This window comes from Loxodonta africana, chromosome 7 (genome assembly GCF_030014295.1).
Source record: "Loxodonta africana isolate mLoxAfr1 chromosome 7, mLoxAfr1.hap2, whole genome shotgun sequence".
NCBI classification, from domain to species: domain Eukaryota; kingdom Metazoa; phylum Chordata; class Mammalia; order Proboscidea; family Elephantidae; genus Loxodonta; species Loxodonta africana.
Genome location: NC_087348.1, coordinates 21,410,609 through 21,429,867, shown reverse-complemented (window position 1 = coordinate 21,429,867; position 19,259 = coordinate 21,410,609). Strand labels below are relative to the sequence as shown.

General features: G+C 35.9%; 2 protein-coding genes across 2 annotated transcripts; both read left to right on the top strand.

The window, feature by feature from the left end:
• The first annotated feature begins 7,477 nt into the window (after positions 1-7,477).
• LOC111749102 (olfactory receptor 8K3-like) lies at positions 7,478-8,593 on the top strand. The gene has a single exon (XM_023542405.2). It carries the CDS (start codon positions 7,640-7,642, stop codon positions 8,591-8,593), a length of 954 nt encoding a protein of 317 aa, XP_023398173.2. The 5' UTR covers positions 7,478-7,639.
• Positions 8,594-17,522: 8,929 nt separating this feature from the next.
• On the top strand, positions 17,523-18,470 carry LOC135232036 (olfactory receptor 8K3-like). Its single transcript, XM_064289314.1, has one exon. The coding sequence runs from the start codon at positions 17,523-17,525 to the stop codon at positions 18,468-18,470; it is 948 nt and encodes a 315-aa protein (XP_064145384.1).
• The last annotated feature ends 789 nt before the right edge of the window (positions 18,471-19,259 follow it).

Genomic DNA, 19,259 nt, shown 5'->3' with positions numbered 1-19,259 from the left:
AGACATCTAGATTCCAAAATTCAGATGTGTTGCGAAGCTTTTGCACCAAGCCTAGAGGAAAATGACACAGACCCCTTAGAATGCAGCAGGACAGAGCAATAAGCTTTTGATACAATTATATTACTGGGTTAAGAGACATTTAATTGGATCAAAGGTGAACACCACTATTTCGGAAGTGGTAAAGAGCTGCCCCTCCTGTGTGAATAATCCCAAGAACACTGCTGAAGTGCCCCCAGGAGTCCAGTGAACTGGGGCAATGCCTAGAGACAACTGGCAGGTTGATTTCACTGAGATGTCTTGAGCTCCTGGCAATTACAAATACCTTCTAGTCTTTATTGACCCCTTCACTAATTTTTCTTTTTTTTAACTAATTGGGTTGAAGATTTTCCTTGCAGAACTGAAAAGGCAATTGAGTTTGTGGAAAAAAAAAAAAAAAAAACATTCCCGTGAGTCGATTGCGACTCATAGTGACCCTATAGGGTCACTATGATGATAATGATGAGTTTGTGAAACACCTTCTAAATGAAGTCAACCCTTGATTTGGCTTCCCATCTTATTGGCAACAACAACAGGCCCCATTTTGTGAACCTGGTGGTACAACTGGTGGCAACAGACTAGGACATTAATTGGAACTTACAGATAGCCTGGAGATGCCAGTCCAGCTGCAAAGTACAGTGGGCTAACCAGACTTTGGGGAGACACCTAGAAAAGCTGTGCCAAGAGATCAAATTGATATGGAAAAACGTTCTGGCTTTGGCCTTCCTGAGAGTTCAATCCATCCCTAGAGGCAAATTAGATCTTAGTCCTGTTGAGCTATTATATGAGCACACTTTATTAGATAACCCCAATACGACCAACATAGCCTGCCTTAATTATGACTAACCTCCTTCCCTCCATGAGGTTGGAGATGTTCACGTTACTAAATATTTGCTGGTCCTTCAGATGCCTCTGTCTTCTCTCCACAGGTACGCTCACCTGAGGAGCCTGACTGAGACAAAGGTGTCCTCTATCCATTCCAGTTTGGTGACTAGGTTCTTCTCAAGGAGTGGAAAGGTAACTCCCTTCAGCAGAAGTGGACTGGCCCCTGTGAAGCCCTCTTGGCTACCTCAAAAGCTGTCCAACTCAATGGGCTCAAAGGTTGAATCCACCATACTGGAGTAAAGAAAACCACAAATTCATCAGAACTGGACTTATGAGCCATTTGAGAACCTTAAGTACTTGTTTTCCTGACACCCTCCTGCATGGGTGAGATTCCCCAAGAATGGAGGTTCAGAGAGGGTAAATAAATTCTCCAAGTTCAAATCATGAAGGATAAATAAATCTTGCAAGTTACAGTGGTCTTAAACATTAAAACCAAGTTTCAAACAAGGTCTAGCTCCATGTTCCAGGCTCTTAACAAGTACTCTAAATTACCTCTAAATGTCATTTTTCTGCATTAGTGATGTCATCTCTGAGATGACAAAAAGTATCAGATTAAAAGAAGAGAAGTAGCAATAAAAAAAAAAATGGGATTCATAAAATAGTGAATAACTAGGAAAATGGGAGAAAAAAGAAATTCAATAAAGACAATGAATTAATAAATAGACTCAGCAACCTAATGGGTTCATTTTGGACATTTTGGATACTTGACTTGCTCAAACCAAACAGTGGAAAACTATAACAAAGTGGATGCAGGACATAGTCTGAGCAGGTTTATAATAAATGTGCAGTGGGGGATTTCAGGAATTATCATTAAGCAGTAAGGAAAGTGGTTTTAGTAAGGAACAGAATCCCTGGTGACACAGTGGTTAAGAGCTTAGCTGCTAATGAAAAGGGCAGCAGTTCAAATCCACCAGCCACTCCTTCCAAACCTTAGGGGGAAGTTCTATTCTGTCTTATGTGGTCAAAATGAGTCAGAATCAAATCGGTGGTAAAGGTTTGGTTTTTGGTTTGGTAAGGAAAATGCTAAAAATAAACAAGGAAGTTCCCATTAAAAAAAAAATTGTGGCTTTCTGCCTTTGTGAGTTCAGCCAGCTTTTTAAAAATTAAGATGGAAGTAGAATTAAAAACAAAACAAAGCAAAAAAGCTAAGTCACTACAGCCAATGATGTGTAGAAGTCAGTCAGGGGCTTGTCAAGATTGATGTTACTTCTTTAAAAAGGGGTGTCTCCAAGGGAGAGGAGGGTTGGGGAAGGAAAAACACTAAATAGGCAAGAGTTAAGTGGTAATTTGGATGAAGGGAAAGACAGTACACAATACTGGGGAAGCCAGCACAGCTTGTACAAGGCAAGGTCATGGAACCTCCATAGACACATCCAAACTACCTGAAGGACTGAGAGCTTTGGGAAACATGACCTGAGAGCTTTGGGAAACATGACCTTGGGGAACATCTAGCTCAATTGGCATAACAGAGTTTATAAAGAAAATGTTCTACATTCTACTTTGGTGAGTGGCGTCTGGAGTCTTAAAAGCCCATGAGAGTCCATCTAGGATACTTCACTGGTCTTGCCACTTTGGGAACAAGCAAGAATGAAGAAATCTAAAGATACAAAGGAAAGATTAATCCAAAAGACTAATGGACCACATCTCCCATGGCCTCCACAAGAATGAGTCCAGTACAACTAGATGGTGCCTGGCTATTAGCACTGAGTGCTCTGACAGGGATCACGATAAAGGGTCCTGGACAGGGCTAGAGAAAAATGTAGAACACAATTCTAACTCTGAAAGAAAAATCAGACTTGCTGGCTTGACAGAGACTGGAGAAATCCTGAGGGTATGGCCCCTGGACACCCTTTTAGCTCAATAATGATGTAACTCCTGAGGTTCAACTTTTAGCCAAAGATTGGACAGGTTCACAAAATAAAATGAGATGAAAGGGACACACCAGCCCAGGTGCAAGGACTAGAAGGCAGGAGGGAGCAGGAAAACTGGTAATAGGGAGCCCAAGGTTGAGAAGGGAGACTGTTGAGATGTGGGGTTGTTAGCCAATGTCTTAAAATAATATGTGTACTATTTAAGAAACTAGTTTGTTCTGGAAACCTTCATCTAAATTACCATAAAAAATGTTAATCACAAAAAAGGGGGAATCCTGAGGCTATTTATTCCCTATCATCTTCTGCTTCCTGGACATTTTTACTGGCTGAGCTTCAATTTTTTTTTTTTTTTTTTGGAATTTAATATAAAGACAAGAAATTGGCAAATATATTAACTTTGATTTTGTTGAGATACTGATCAATGAGAGCCATCAGGTCCTACTACTAGACTTTTTTTTTTTTTTTAAATTAAACCCTCTTGAATCAGGTGTATTTCTCTATTTCCATCGATTCTTAGCCTAAAATATTAGTTTATTACTTGAAGCAATATAAGTTAGTCAACACTAGATTAGGCAAAATAAGAATTGAACACTTATTCTCTCATAGAAAATGCTGGCACTTTCAAAACTCATCTCTTCGTTGAACTTTCCTTTGTCCATCTCAACCAATTGATTCTACGGAAATCTCGAACATATTTAAAAATGACTGACACAGAAATAAAAAATAAGGATTGCCTTCAAGGCTTTCTTTTTTTTTACAAAGTCTTTAAATTTTCATAATTTTTCTAACCATAAAGACATTTAACATCTACTTGAGTAAGCATGGGTTCTGCATCTTTTAAAGTGCTTTATACATGGATATAACTCTTATTTCTTATCTAGAATGTCAGAGAAAGTGGCTTTTTTTCCTGTCACTTTTATTTATTAAAACCTTTTAGTAAGATATGAGTAACACGCCATATTATTAGCTCGCATGGCTTGAATTTTTTCTTCAGTTCTTTCAGCTTGAAAAATATCAAACATATTCTTCCCTTTTGGGTTTTTAACTCCAGACCTTTGCCCATTTCATTATAATACTTTACTTTGTCTCCTTGAGCCACCCTTTGAAATCTGCAGTTCAGTTTTTAACTTCATTATTTTTTCCATTCTCTTTAGCTACTCTATGTTCAAGAGCAAGTTTCAGAGTCTCTTCTGACATCCATTTTGGTTTTCTGTCTTTCCTTTTTAATGACCTTTTTACATTCTTTGTCTATGATGTTCGATGTTGTTCCAGACTTGTCTAATCTTTGGTTATTAGTGTTCAATGTGTCAAATCTATTCTTGAGATGATCTCTACACTCAGGTGGGGTGTATTCAAGGTCGTATTTTGGCTCTCTATGACTTGCTCTAATTTTCTTTAGCTTCTTCCACTTCTACTTGCGTATGAGCAACCAATGGTGCATTCCAATATTGGCTGCTGGCTTGGCTCTAACTGATGATATTGAGCTTCTCCATCATCTCTTTCAACAGATGTAGTCAATTTGATTCCTGTGTATTCCATTTGGCAAGGTTCACTTGTATACTCTCCTTTTCTGTCCTTGAAAAAAGTTACTTGTGATGAAGAATTTGTTGGTCTTGCAATGTTCCAACATGTAATCTCTGGTGTCATTTCTATCACCAATGCCATATTTTCCAACTACCAATTCTTCTTTTTTTCCAGGTTTCACAATTCAATCCACCATTAACAATCAATACATCTCAATTGCAATTTTGATGCATTTCAGACTTCATAAGTTAGTAAAGTCTTCAATTTCTCATTTTTTGCAATACTGCTTGGTCGGTAAATTTGAATACTAGTAGTGCTAACTTGTATTCTTTGGAGGCTTTTGGATATTATCCTATCACTGACACCATTGCACTTCATGATGGGTCTTGAAATGTTTTTTGAGGATAAGTATGATGTCATTCCTCTTCAATTTTTCATTCTGGTGTAGTATACCATGTGACTGTCCAATTCGAAATGGAAAATACAGGTCTATTTCAGCTCATTAATGCCTAGGGTATTGTTCTTTACGTATTTCATTTCCTTTTTTTCAACTTCTAATTTTCTGAGATTCATATTCTGTACACTCCATATTCCAACTATTAATGCATGTATGTAGCTGTTACTTCTCATGTTGAGTCATGCCAATAGAACATAATATTTTAATCCAATAAATTAAAATAAGAGAGAAGCTTTAAATAGACAATTTGCAATAATAGGAGATGTCAAAGTGACTAATATCCTTTCCCAAGGCAAAAAAAAGGGAAAATAGAGGAAAAAAAAAAAAAAAACACAAAGACGTGGTGAATTATATTTATGAAATGTACTTTTTTTATTCCATTTGAGAACATTATACAAATGGCATATTGAGTGGTCTGAAACAAAGGTAAAATATTTTACTGTAAATCCTTGGATGGACAAATTGAAATCTAACTGAGAATAAATGAATAAATGTATCTAAAAGAAACTTACTTCCAGGTGAATACAAATTGTTTAGAAAACTAACAAATATCTTAGACATTTTGTTAAGCTTTCAAGTCCTTCAGAAATAATTAACACATTTCTTGGTATCTCCTCAGGGAGAGCCTCAAGGGCTGAGAGAATGCTATAAGTTGTTCCAACTATGCCATGTTGAGAAGCGCATGAGTGTCAAAACAGATTCATTACAGGTAAAATGTAGAATTGTATGCATTGCCATGTATTACCAATATCTAGAATATTTTAGTGACATTTTAATTGATAACAAAGCCATAGAAAAATATTAAGAATTTTGTTTCGATTCTGTCTGCTTTCCACCATTATTCTTGATGTGTTTTATATGAGATAAATGTTCACTTCATTTATTCACTTTTATAACATAATGCTATGAAATTTAATGTCCGCATTTGCTGACTAATAACTTACTCAGAGACTGCTCTGCTCGTAGTATTCAGGAAAAGATACATGCCAGATAGATATATACTTAGACAGATACGAAGATGGATAGATTGATAGGTAGATAGATAGATGATAGATAGACAGATAGATGCTAGATAGATGCTAGATAGATAGATGCTAGAGAGATGATAGATAGACAGATGCTAAATAGATAGATGATAGATAGGTAGATAGATAATAGATAGATAGATAGATAGATAGATAGATAGATAGATAGATAGATAGATAGATAGATAGATGATACGTAGATAGGTAGATAGGTAGATGGATGGTTGGATAGACACACACACATACTTCTGAAGCAGTGATATCACGAAGTTTCAAACCTCTAATTTTTTATATTAATCTGTAGAGCTACTGTTTTATTTTTAAAACATCTGTGGTATATTCAGATACATTTTTTAAAGATTATACTTTAATTCATCTGTGATATCGCATGCCACATAAAAGTCCCAATTTTAATGGAGCATGCTTTGTATTAAAAAAGATTTTAAATAACTTCTGGTAATTCCCATAGATATCATCATCAGTGCATTTTCTTCTTCGCCTATGCTACTGTATCATATTGTGATTTTTTAAGCTTTCTTTTTCATAAAAAGTACAGGATACTTTTTTACAAGGGAGAGTTTATGGCATCAAGTTTTCACTATTTGTCCAGATTTCCTCATATTTCTTAGGTTTCTCCATGAGAAAAAAATGTATACCTGATTTGTTACAAAAAACTTAGAATGTGTCAGTTACAATATGAATGCCCAACTGGAGGAGAAAGTATTTTAAGTAGACCAAAAAAAAAGTAATCTAAAGAATGGCACTTTTAGGTGCTTTAGTCATAGAGTGGTTGTTATAGACTCTGGGGCTGGGGTCAGTTACAAGCATAACATCTCTAATGAACCTATTCATCATGAAAATGGTGACAAAAAACTTAAGTCACAGTCCAGAAGAATATACCTATAAATATCTTAAAGGTCAAAACAATTAACAACAACAAAAAATGATAATTTCAAGTAATTTCTGTCAACATCAAAAAACGATAGCTGATAATGAGATCCATCCCACCACCGTCGCCGTCGAGTCGATTCCGACTCATAGTGACCCTACAGGACAGAGTAGAACTGCCCCATAGATAAAAAAAAAAAAAATTGATAGGTATATAAACAGACAGAAAGATGGACAAATAGGTAGAACAAACAGTACTAGGCACATACTATTTTAGAGTTATTTTAAACTAGCATAGACACCTTGAAGAATTTAACTCTCGTTTAAAGAGTTGGGATATGATTTGTGCTATTTGCCCAAAGTACCATATTGTATACATTACAAAAAAAAACTTACGCTATTTGCCCAAAGTACCATATTGTATACATTACAAATGGAGAAATAGCAGAGGTTCCATCAATATACATATATTTCTAGGGATGTTTTCATGTATAAAGACAAATAATTTCCACTGTGATCAATTATGTATCTATTGAAAACCTGTTTAGTATGTTGATTGTTCCATCCTGGACCATCTATATGCAAGAGTTTTCATAAGATAATGTTTTCAAGGAGAGGGTTCAAATGTATTCATGCATTTTTTTAGGTATGTGAAAAAGACAACTTTTAAGAAGAGTACAATCAGTATCCGTGTACCTAACACCTAAAGGGTTAACATATCATTCATTTTTGTTTTATCTATCTACCAATGTATCCATCAGTCTATCTAATATATATATGTGTGTGTAAAATTTGTGGGAGTTTGGTATGTATTCAAATATCCTAAAATGGAACATTTGGATATATACTCTTCATACTGGGTTTGCATACTAAAAATCTACCAGATGATGTTATATAAAAGCTATTGATGATGCTGATGTCTCCATTTAGAATAGGTTTCCTTATAGACCTAGATGGACAAACACAATCTAACAGTGCTGAATGAATTCATTCTGATGGGAATCACAGACCGCCCAGAGCTGCAGGCGCCATTGCTCGGGCTGTTTCTCATCATCTACATGATCTCAGTGGTGGGCAACTTGGGCATCATCATCCTCACCAAGATGGACTCCAAGCTACAAACTCCCATGTACTTTTTTCTCAGACACCTGGCTATCACTGATCTTGGTTATTCAACAGCTGTGGGACCGAAAATGTTGGCACATCTTGTTGTGGATGAAAATACAATCTCCTATTATTTTTGTGCTATGCAGCTAGTTTTCTTTATTATATTCATAACTACTGAATTTTTTATTCTGTCAGCAATGTCCTATGACCGCTATGTGGCTATCTGTAACCCTTTGTGCTACACAGTCATCATGTCACAAAGAACGTGTTCTGTGCTGGTGGTAATCCCTTATCTCTACAGCACATTTATTTCTCTTCTGGTCACCATAAAGATTTTTAATTTATCCTTCTGTGGCCACAATGTCATCAGGCATTTCTACTGTGACAGTCTCCCCTTGGTATCTTTGCTCTGCTCGAACACACATGAAATCAAATTGGTTATTCTTATTTTATCAGTTTTTGATTTGATTTCATCCCTTTTAATAGTTCTTCTCACATACATACTTATAATTGCCTCCATTCTCAGATTGAAGTCAGCTGAGGGCAGGCACAAGGCCTTCTCCACCTGTGGATCCCACCTGACTGTGGTGGTAGTGTTCTATGGGACTTTAATCTTTATGTATCTGCAGCCCAAGCCCAGTCATTCCTTTGACACTGATAAAGTGGCTTCCATATTTTACACCCTGGTGATCCCCATGTTGAATCCCTTGATCTACAGTTTGAGGAATAAAGATGTAAAATGTGCCTTACATAGGACTTTAGGACGACTATGCAATATATTTTCTCAAAGTTCACTATAACATATGATTCATATAAAGTACATTTGGGCTTTAAACTTTTTTTCTGTGTGTGTCCAAGGGGAATAGCAAGCAAAAAACACAGGTAAGTTGAACGTGTATTTCTCTATTGCCTTCTACCAGTCACTCTACTAAGAGCTGTAAGTAGATCAATAAGTGGAACAGTACAAAGTGTTGCCTTCCTTGAGCAGGAGTGATGCATTATAAGCATAATAATTAAGAAACTTGATAGGGGCATGTTAGATTTAAAAAAAAGAAAATTGAATATCTTGAGTGGGATAGTGAAACTATAGTAGATACAGGAAGATGTCCAAGTACCTGGCGTTTTCCTCATCTAGTAGAAAAAAAAAAGTAGAAAGTGTCTGTGTGTGTGTGTGTGCGTGTGCACTTGCACACACCTTCTGTTTTATCGCTCACATTCTGCCCTGTTTGGCTAATTCTGATTAAAAGAAGGCTCAGTGTGGTGGGTTTATTTGAAGTACTCAATCATCTGAATTTGCTCAAATGTCCACTTTCTAAACCTAGAAATCCCTGCCTTTCATCATCAGGGCCTTTACTTTCATATTTGAGCCCTTAGAATTGGTTTATTTGTTATTATTTTTACTATTACCATATTGTAATATTGATATAAACAGTAACAAAATAAAATTATTTTCAACAGGTTCAGCTAGGTGTCTGGTTTTGTCTAAGTTACCCCATTTTGTCTGTATCCAGTGGGTATAACTGTTAAGATAATTTTATTGAGGTCAGCCACAGAAATTTCCAGGTTTTTTCATTTTTTCTGTCCCAGATTGATATTGCTTCCTAATTCCATGTCTTTGTCTCATAGATTGTTCTCCTTATCTCTCTAGAAAAGAACAATTACTCTTGTTTAGAAGTCGTTTTCTAATGGTTTATGTAGCCTTGCATAAGAGGTCCATTGTATGATGAGTTAGGTTTGTTGTCTTGTTTTTGTTTGGCTGAATTTTCTTAAACTTGATGAATATGAGTGTGCACTTTAGTTTGATCAGTATGGATTGTTTGAATTCATCATTTTGATAATTCTGCTTGAAAAAAGCATAAGGAGATAATCCACGGTTTGGACCATGCTGTGTTTCCAGTGAGTGAGGTGTGATATGTAGCATTGTATATATTTCCCATGATTTCTGGACATAGTTGCTACATATTCCCTCTGAATTTTCCAAGCATATTTTCTTAGTCTTTTAATATTCAGAAAATGTGTAAGGAGAAAAAAAATTAAATTTTAGATATGTTAAGGTTGTCTTTAGAAAAGAATCCAAACTGAGTTTTATTTTAGGACCCTACAAGGTGGGTTATGATATATTTCCATACATGTAAAGGCTAGAAAACATGTGAGAAAAATATCATTTATAAAGAGGATATCAAAATGGAAATTTAAAACACACCCCATTCTGAATCATTCCAAGTGGCTGGATTGGGAAATTCTGTTATGTGTTCAGGGAAAAAGAATTAGCCGACTCTACACAAACTCTTCTACAAAACTGAAGAGAGGAGGATAGCTATTATAATCTGATATCAAATGTAAACAAAGGCATTAAAGAAAAAGAAAACAACAGAGCAGGTATGTGAAAAATCTAAAGAAAAATTTAAGAAATTGAGTCTGGCAATATGTAAAAATAATAGTACACCAAATAGTCATGCTCCAGGTATGCATGGATAGTTTAACATTAAAAAATCAGTGAATGACAGGCACTATAATTTCAAACAAAAATGACAAACAATGTCATATAAATAGTTGTAGAGAAACAGTTCAAAAGTCCCAATAGTTATGATAAAACATTGGCCAAATTAATATTAAAATGGAGCTTTCTCAAACTGAAAGAGAGCACCCAGGGACAACCTACAACTACCATCACACATGGTATAGAAGATTGAATAGGTTCTCAGTAAGACCAGGAACAAAACAAGTAAATCTACTCTCACCATATGTATTCCACATTTTAGTGGATGTTCGAGGCAACACAGTAAGGCAATAAAAAAGTAAATCAATCAATAAATAGAAAGCATCCAGATTGGAGGAAAACCCTATTTATTGATAGATGACAAGAATTTTTATGTAAAAATAATCTAATAGAGCCTATAATAAAGTCATAGAACTAAAAAAAAAAAACAGAATTTATTCGTGAATTCACTCTCAGCTTATAATTTCTTTCAAAAAAGTCTTTTCAATTTTAAGTTGCCGTTTCATTGATTCTATAGATACATTTGGAGTTTTCATAGAGATAACACCAAAAGCATAATCTATAAAAAATTTAACCACATGAAATATTAAAACTTCTGCTCTTCAAAAGACGTTTGTATTAAACAAGATATATTCTGGAAGATAATGTTTTCATATAATATATCTCATAAATGGCCTGTGTCCGTAATATATATCCCCTCCCCCCAGCCCATTGGTGTCCATTAGATTCTGACTCATAATGACCCTATAGGAAAGAGTAGGACATCCCCACAGGGTTTCTAAGGAGCAGCTGGTGGATTCGAACTGCCAAACATTTGGTTAGCCACCCAGCTCTTTAATCACTTTTCTACCAGGACTCCATAATATATACAGAGAGAGGCCTGAAAATGCAAACATAATAACAATAATAAAATAAAAGAATAAAAGAAACAGTCCCCAAAAATGATCATAAAAACACTCACTAATTCATAGGACATATTCTCCTGACAAATAAGCACATTTAAAATGTTCAGTTTATTATTCTTCAATGAACTTCAAGTTAAAACACTGATGACATAACTCTATACATTTGTTAGAATATCAGGTGTTTGGTAAGTATGTGGGGGAAATGGACCATTCATAAACTGCTAGTGGAAAATTAAAATGATGAAAATACTTAAAAAAATAATTTAAGCATCAGGGTCTTAAAAAGCTGAACATAGTTTTACCCTAAAATTTAACCAGTTTACTCATATCTACCCAAGTGAAATGTCAGCATCTATCCTTATAATTTCATGTATAAAAATGTCCATAAAAACTTTATTTGTAACACTCAAAAACTAGAATCAACCCAAATGTTCATTTACTTGAGAATGGATGAACAAATTGTAGCATATCCAACAAGTTAATGCCACTCAATATTAAAAACTACTGAATTATTGGTACATGCCAATATATGGATGCCAAGTGCAAAATGGTATATTGGACTTTGTCAATATTAAAACAACCCACACTTAGACAGTTATCCCACAGAAATGAAAACTTATGTTCATGCAAAAACCCTTACACAAATGTTCAAAGAAACATTATTTGTAAGAGCTAAAAACTAGTAATAACCCAAACTGTCCTTCCATGGGGGAATGGGTGATCAAACTGTACCTCCATAAAGTAATACTCAGCACCAAAAAAGAACAAAGTATTGATGCACGCAACAGCATGGATGGACCTCAATAGAATCATGTGAAATGAAAACGGTCACCAAAGTCGTTGTTGCTACCTGCCACTGAGTGACCTCAACTCATGATGTCCTTATGAAAAACAGAACAAAACATTGCCTGGCCCTGTCCTATCCTTACAATTATGTTTGTTCGAGTACTTTGTTGGAGCCACTGTGTCAGTTCACTTCATGGAGAGATCCTATCATTCTTATTGGCCCTCTACTTCACCAAATATGATGTCCTCATTCAGAAACTGGTCTTTCCTGATAACATTCCTGAAGCAAGAAACTCAGACAACGTTCTGTTGAGGGCCACAAAATATGTACTATTCAAGAATTTTTGTTTTGTTAGGTGTCATCCAGTACATTGAAAATCATAGCGACCTATAGGACAGAGTAGAAATGTCCCATAGGATTGCCTAGGCTGTAATCTTTATGGATGCGGATGGCCAGGTCTTTTCTCCCCAGAAAGGCTAGTGGGTTCAAACAGCCAACTTTTCAGTTAGCAGATATATGTGTATACAAAACCAAACAAAATCCAATGCTGTTAAGTCGATTCTGACTCATAATGACCCTATAGGACAGAGTAGAACAGCCCCACAGAGTTTCCAAGGAGCAACCGGTGGATTTGAACTGCCGATCTTTTGGTTAACAGCCAGACGCTTAACCACTACGCCGTATACATACTGTTATATAGGAGAAATAAGCAAAAAAAAAAATCACAAATGTATGCATTAAAAATATTTACAAAGTGCAGCAGAAATATTTATAGCACAGTAAATATATATCCACAGTGAGACATTACACACAAAATTTCACACTTTACCAGGGTGTGTTGATATGGTAGAGCATTATGTCAAGCACAGCAGAACATGTATCAAGGTGAGAAAAAAATTTTGGAATGAAGTTCGGACAGGATGAATAAAACATAAAATATTGAAATATAAGGATGGAAAATAAGACAAACAAGAAAAAAAGCATAATCACGTGGTGGCAATTGACTGTGAAATGAGAAGCAAGGGAAATATTTCTGTTTATGAGGTCAAAAAGAAAAAAAAACTTGAAAATAGCAATAATAGCAACAACAAAAAAAAAACGGTAAACTAGGAAGTAATAATTCACATATGCACAATGCATTACTTTTATTCCATTTAAGTCTTAAATAATGTGATAAGAAAGTGTTTTAGCATTTCTTCAGTTGTCATCCATTTGGAGAGACCACTATAGAAATGGGAATATTGACAGTTCTGTTTCATAGATACAATATTTTAATCCAGATCCCTGTGTGGTAAAAATGGAATGCTAACAAAGAGTAATATGCAAGGCTACATGAAATAGATGAACATAGACCTGCATACACATGATATGAATAAAAATTTGGTCACCGATGAATACACCATGTCCTGGACAATTAACAAGCCACCCCCAGGTATTTTGTTAAGCTTTCATACACTTCAGGAACAATCACCAAATTGCTTGGCATCTCCTAGGGGAGAATCTCCTAGGGTAAAAAAAAAAAATCCATAAATTCTTCTCACTCTGTCATGTTAGGAAACACTTGGGGGAGTCAAGATAGAGGCTTCATTGCAGGTAAAAAGATAAACTGTTTCCATATTTTACCAATATCTAGAATGTTTCAGTGACACTTGCAGGGTTCCACCTTTATTCAATGGCAAAGTCATTGCAAAATATTAAGATTTCTGAGTCAGTTCTGTGAGCATTCTACTTTTCAGTAGTTCCTGAGACTAGGACCTCTCTCCCTTTTTTTTCACATTTTTTTTTTTTTCCAAATATTCACACTTTGTTTCAGGGGCTAAACGCTCCTAAGCATCTTTGAAACATCATCATTATGTCTAAATATTTTTACTTTTTATAAGTAATTATATGAATAAAAAACTAACCAAAAAAAAAAAAAGTCCTGGAGTCAATTTTGCCTCATAGCTACCCCGTGTGCATCAGAGAACTGTAGTCCATAGTTTTTGAATGGCTGTGAACTTTCAGAAGTAAATCTTTCTTTTTCCCAAGGCGCCTCTGACTGGATTCGATCCCCCAAACTTTCACTTTGTAGCTGAGTGCTTAACTGTCTTTGCCACCCAGGTGGCCTAATTATGTGAAAAATAGCGCTCAAATATGCAAGTAAAGGAAACATAAAAATGCAGGATTAAGAATACTGTAGCAGAATTATGAAGCTACAGTATTCATTCTTCAATGTTGATGTCCTTTCAAATCCGTAGTTACAAGCTGGCTCTAAGCTCTTCATATGTCCCTCTTAAGTGTAATTTAGTATATAATGCATTTTTAAATAACTGTATAAATGTACATTTTTGCTAATCTCTTGATGAGGAAATAAATTTGCATCTTACAACTTATGGTTTAAGAGTCTGGGATACTTTTAAGAACCCAGTTTTATGGCAATGGTATAATACATAATATATTCTTCATTTTCCTGTGGAATCTGGCCAAATGAAGATATAATTTTCTCAAGGAATATAGCTTTATAAAATGAGAATGAGATACTCAACACAGATAGTAAACTATGGAAAATAACTTGGTGCTCTCCATGAAACTCAAGAGCTGTTGAGAGGAAGTCCTCTTGCCTTCCCTTACCTTATAGGAAAAGCAGTACTTACCAATATAAGAACTTTTTTCCTTCAGCCTTTCATCATTTCAACTAAACAAGATTTACTTTGCTTTTATTGCATTCATTGATGATAGTTGATCTCATAATTGTAATATCTACTGATACCCAATTCTGAACTTCTTTAAAATGTATATATATATATAAATTATTGTGCTTTAGGTGTAAGTTTACATAGCAGATTAATTTTCCAATCAAAAATTCTTACACAAAATTTGTCAGCACTCTCATTTCCTCCCTGGCTTCTCTCTGTTCATCAGTCAAGTTTCCCTGTCCCCTTCCTCACCTTCTTGCCCTTTTGGTCTCCTATATTTGATTGTTCTAAGGGGCACATTCTTCACAGATTTTATTGTTTAATTTAATAGCCCCGTCTGTTATTGCGCTGACAGGTGGCCATGGGGATTGTCTATTGTTTCACATTAGAAGATTGTCTAAGGACAATTGTGCCAGGAGTTTCTCCAGCCTCTTTCAAACCAGTAAATCTGGACTTTTTTTTTAATTTGAATTTTTTGTACTTTTTTTCACACTTCTGCCCCAGAACTTCTATTGTGATCCTGGTCAGAGCGGTCTGCAGTGGTAGCCAGGAACCATCTAGTTCTTCTGGTCTCAGGATAGAGGAGGCTGTGGTTCATGTGGGCCATATGTCCTTTGGGTTAATTGCTTCATTAAGTCTTTGTTTTTCCTCATTCTCCTCTGTTTTAGGTGGAAAGAGGCCAATGGCTTCTTTTGTGACATAAGCAATATGTGTCTTTAGGGTTACAACCTTACAATCAACATTTCATGTGAGATAGTGTGTTTTCCCGTTACCATTTTATTGTTAAATATGATATGATTGTATTTTTCTACTTGCTTATTCCTAACTCAGAGGTTGCTGGTACTGCTATTTTCATGTAAGTAGTATCATTTCAAACCATTCACTCTTTTACCTTATACTGCCATCCTCATCCTTCTCTGGCATTTTTCTTTTTTTAATCTGTGGTATGTTAAGTATATGTATTATGTACTATCTAATAGTTTAAGCTAGAGGATTTCTTTACCTAAATGGAATTTTTTAATGGCATTAAATTATATAACATCAGTGACATGGACCACACTTTCTCAATTTCCTTTCACTATCGTAGATACTTCCATGAGAAAATATATCGGATTTGTTACAAAAAGCTTAGTATATGTTTGTTATAATGAAGCTGCTTCTAGGGCAGGACATATTTTAAGTCAGTTTATATTCAAAGGCACTGCCGTTGAGGTGATCCTGATGCAACAGTGACCCCACAGGTTTTCTAAGGCTGTAAATAACTATGGAAGCAGACTGCCACATCTTTCTCCCAGGGAGCCACTGGTGGTTTTGAACTGCTGAACTTTAGGTAAGTAGTCCATCAGCTTATACTAAAATGCATTAATTAAAGTAGAAGATATATCACCCAGAACATTGGCATACTGATGGTCCAACTTTAGTCATGGAGTTGAGGATGGGGGAGAGAAGGGCTGGGCTCAGTTACATGGATTACAGGCTACCCAACCTACTCATCATCATAAACCTGACATAGAAGCTAAGTCACGCTAGAACAATTTACATATGCATATGTAAAGAAAACTCCTTTCAGGTAACTTATTGTCATCATTTTAAAAACAACAAAACCACCATATACTTGATATTTGAGACTTATATCCCCATAATGTAAATGCATTGAAATATTTAATAGTCTTTTATTTCTCCAAAAACACTGAAGGGAAGTGATCATTTTGCAGATGTGAATAAAGAAATTAAGGTACCTTATTTTATAACCCACAAGTGGAGATATAACAGGGCCTATATCTGCATGGATCTACCACCTAGATATTTCCCTGTAAAAGACAGATAATCACCACCATGATTGATTAGATTTTCCTTGTTAATATATCTGTTCAATACCTGTCAAGTGTTTTGTGTCAGTCTGTAACACCAGTGGCAAAAGGGCTTTTATACGCCTCTGTTTTGAAGTAAGGCATATTAAATGTTTCCACACATTTAGTGAATTTGCCCTTTAAAATTTTTATAATGAAAAAGACATTTGTATTATAATTTTGTAAATGTCATTATATAAATGAATAAAAGAAAGTTCAGTAATTATCCATATATACACCACTTAAAATTTTTAACTTTTTTTAATTTTTGTTTCATATATCCATATGTATTAAAATAAAAAATGAAACACGTTGCCACGAAGTTGATTCCAACTCAAACAGACTCTAGAGGACAGAATAGAACTGCCCCAGAGATTTTACAAGGAGAGCCTGGTAGATTCAAAAAGCCCATTTTTTGGTTATTAGCCAAGCTCTCAGCCACTGCTCCACCAGGTATCCAATCTATGTACATGTATATGTATATGTGCATGTATGTGTACATCTATCTACATTGTCACATACTTACGCCTATGTCTTTATCTGTGTCTATCTCTAGCTCTATGTTTAATACAGGATTTCTCCACTTCTGCCATAGTGACATCTTGGACTAGAAATTTTCTTATTGTGTGGAGTTACCCTGTATATAGTAGAATGTTTAGTAACATCCCAGGCTCCCTTTAGATACCTGTAGTACCCTTCTCCTAGTTGTGACATCCAAAATGTCCCAGGCATTGACAAATGTTCTTTGGGGAGCAAATTTTACCCAACTGATAACAAATTAAATTCCTCTTTCTTTCCTTCTTTCCCTATCTCTCTATCTCTATCTTCATGTGCCTATACTTTATTTGAGGGAGGTGGGTTTAATTTCAAATAACTATATTGGAAAGTTTGCATTTATCTTATTCATTTAGCATATTGCTTTTGAATAATAAAAACCTACCAGATGATACTGCATAAAAACTACTGGCTGTGCTAACATCTCTATCCAGAACAGATTTCCTAATAGACCAAGATGGGCAAACACAATCTAACACTGCTGAATGATTTCGTTCTGACGGGAATCACAGACCGCCCAGAGCTGCAGGCGCCATTGTTCGGGCTGTTCCTCATCATCTACATGATCTCAGTGGTGGGCAACTTGGGCATCATCATCCTCACCAAGATAGACTCCAAGCTACAAACTCCCATGTACTTTTTTCTCAGACACCTGGCTATCACTGATCTTGGTTACTCAACAGCTGTGGGACCCAAAATGTTAGTCAATTTTCTTGTGGATGAAAATACAATCTCGTATTATTTTTGTGCTATACAGCTAGCTTTCTTTCTCTTGTTCATCATTAGTGAATTATTCATTCTGTCAGCAATGTCTTATGATCGCTATGTGGCCATCTGTCATCCTCTGCTCTACACAGTCATCATGTCACAAAGGATGTGTCGGGTGCTGGTGGCAATTCTCTACCTTTATAGTGCATTTATTTCTCTTCTTATCACCATAGAGATTTTTAATTTATCCTTCTGTGGCTACAATGTCATCAGTCTTTTCTACTGTGACTGTCTCCCCTTAGTATCTCTGCTCTGCTCAAACACACATGAAATTGAATTGATCATTCTCATCTCAGCAGCTATTGATTTGATTTCATCCCTTTTAATAGTTCTTGTTTCCTACCTCCTCGTTCTTGTAGCCATTCTCAGGATGAACTCAGCTGAGGGCAGGCACAAGGCCTTCTCCACCTGTGGATCCCACCTGACCGTGGTGGTCTTGTTCTATGGGACTTTAATCTTTACGTATGTGCAGCCCGAGTCCAGTCACTCCTTTGAAACTGATAAAGTGGCTTCCATGTTTTACACCCTGGTTATTCCGGTGTTGAATCCCTTGATATATAGCTTGAGGAACAAAGATGTAAAATATGGCGTACATAGGACATTGAAAAAAATAAGCAATATCTTTTCTACCGTTTAACACATCATGTGGGTCCTATAAATTACATGATGGGCTTCAAACCTTGTCTGTGTGCCTCCATAGGGGATGGTGAGCAAAAATATATTTCACATATATTCATAAATTTCCTTCTATGTGTCAGTCACTGTTCTAAATACACTGATGAACAAAAGAGTAAAAACCTTTTCCTACCTTGAAGGGAAAAAATGGATCACGAACATAATAAATAAGTAAATTTTATAGTGCAGAAGAATGTGTTGGGGCCCTGGTGGTGCAGTCATTAAATTGCTCAGCTGCTAACTGAAAGACCGGGAGTTCAAACCCACTAGCCACTCCATGGGAGAAAGATATGTCAGTTGTTCTCCACAAAGATTTACAGCCTTGGAAACCCTATGAATCAGTTCTACTCTGTCCTATAGGGTTGCTGGTAGTTGGAATCTCCCCAAGAGCAGTGGATTTGTTTTTTTTTTTTTTTTTTTGAGAATGTGCTGTAAAACAAAACCCTTCACCACTGAATTGATTCTGAGTCATAGAAAACTTAATGGACAGGGTTGAACTGCTCCATAGGGTTTCCAAGAAGTGGCTGGTGGATTTGACATGCTGACATTTGGTTTAGCAGCCAAGTTCTTAACCAGTGCACCTCCAGAGCTCCAGGAGAATGTGCTGGGAACCATGAAGTCAGGGAAGGAGAGTGGATATGCTGAGTGGAAGTGGGAAAAAGTACTAGGTACAAAAGTGGCGCTACAATGATTCTGTGTTCTTTCAACTATTAGAATAAACTTTGCAGTGTCAGTTCTGGGGTTTGGGTAT

Coding starts and splice junctions, on each gene's coding strand:
- LOC135232036 (XM_064289314.1), top strand. CDS start 17,523: ATGGGCAAACACAATCTAACACTGCTGAATGATTTCGTTCTGACGGGA.
- LOC111749102 (XM_023542405.2), top strand. CDS start 7,640: ATGGACAAACACAATCTAACAGTGCTGAATGAATTCATTCTGATGGGA.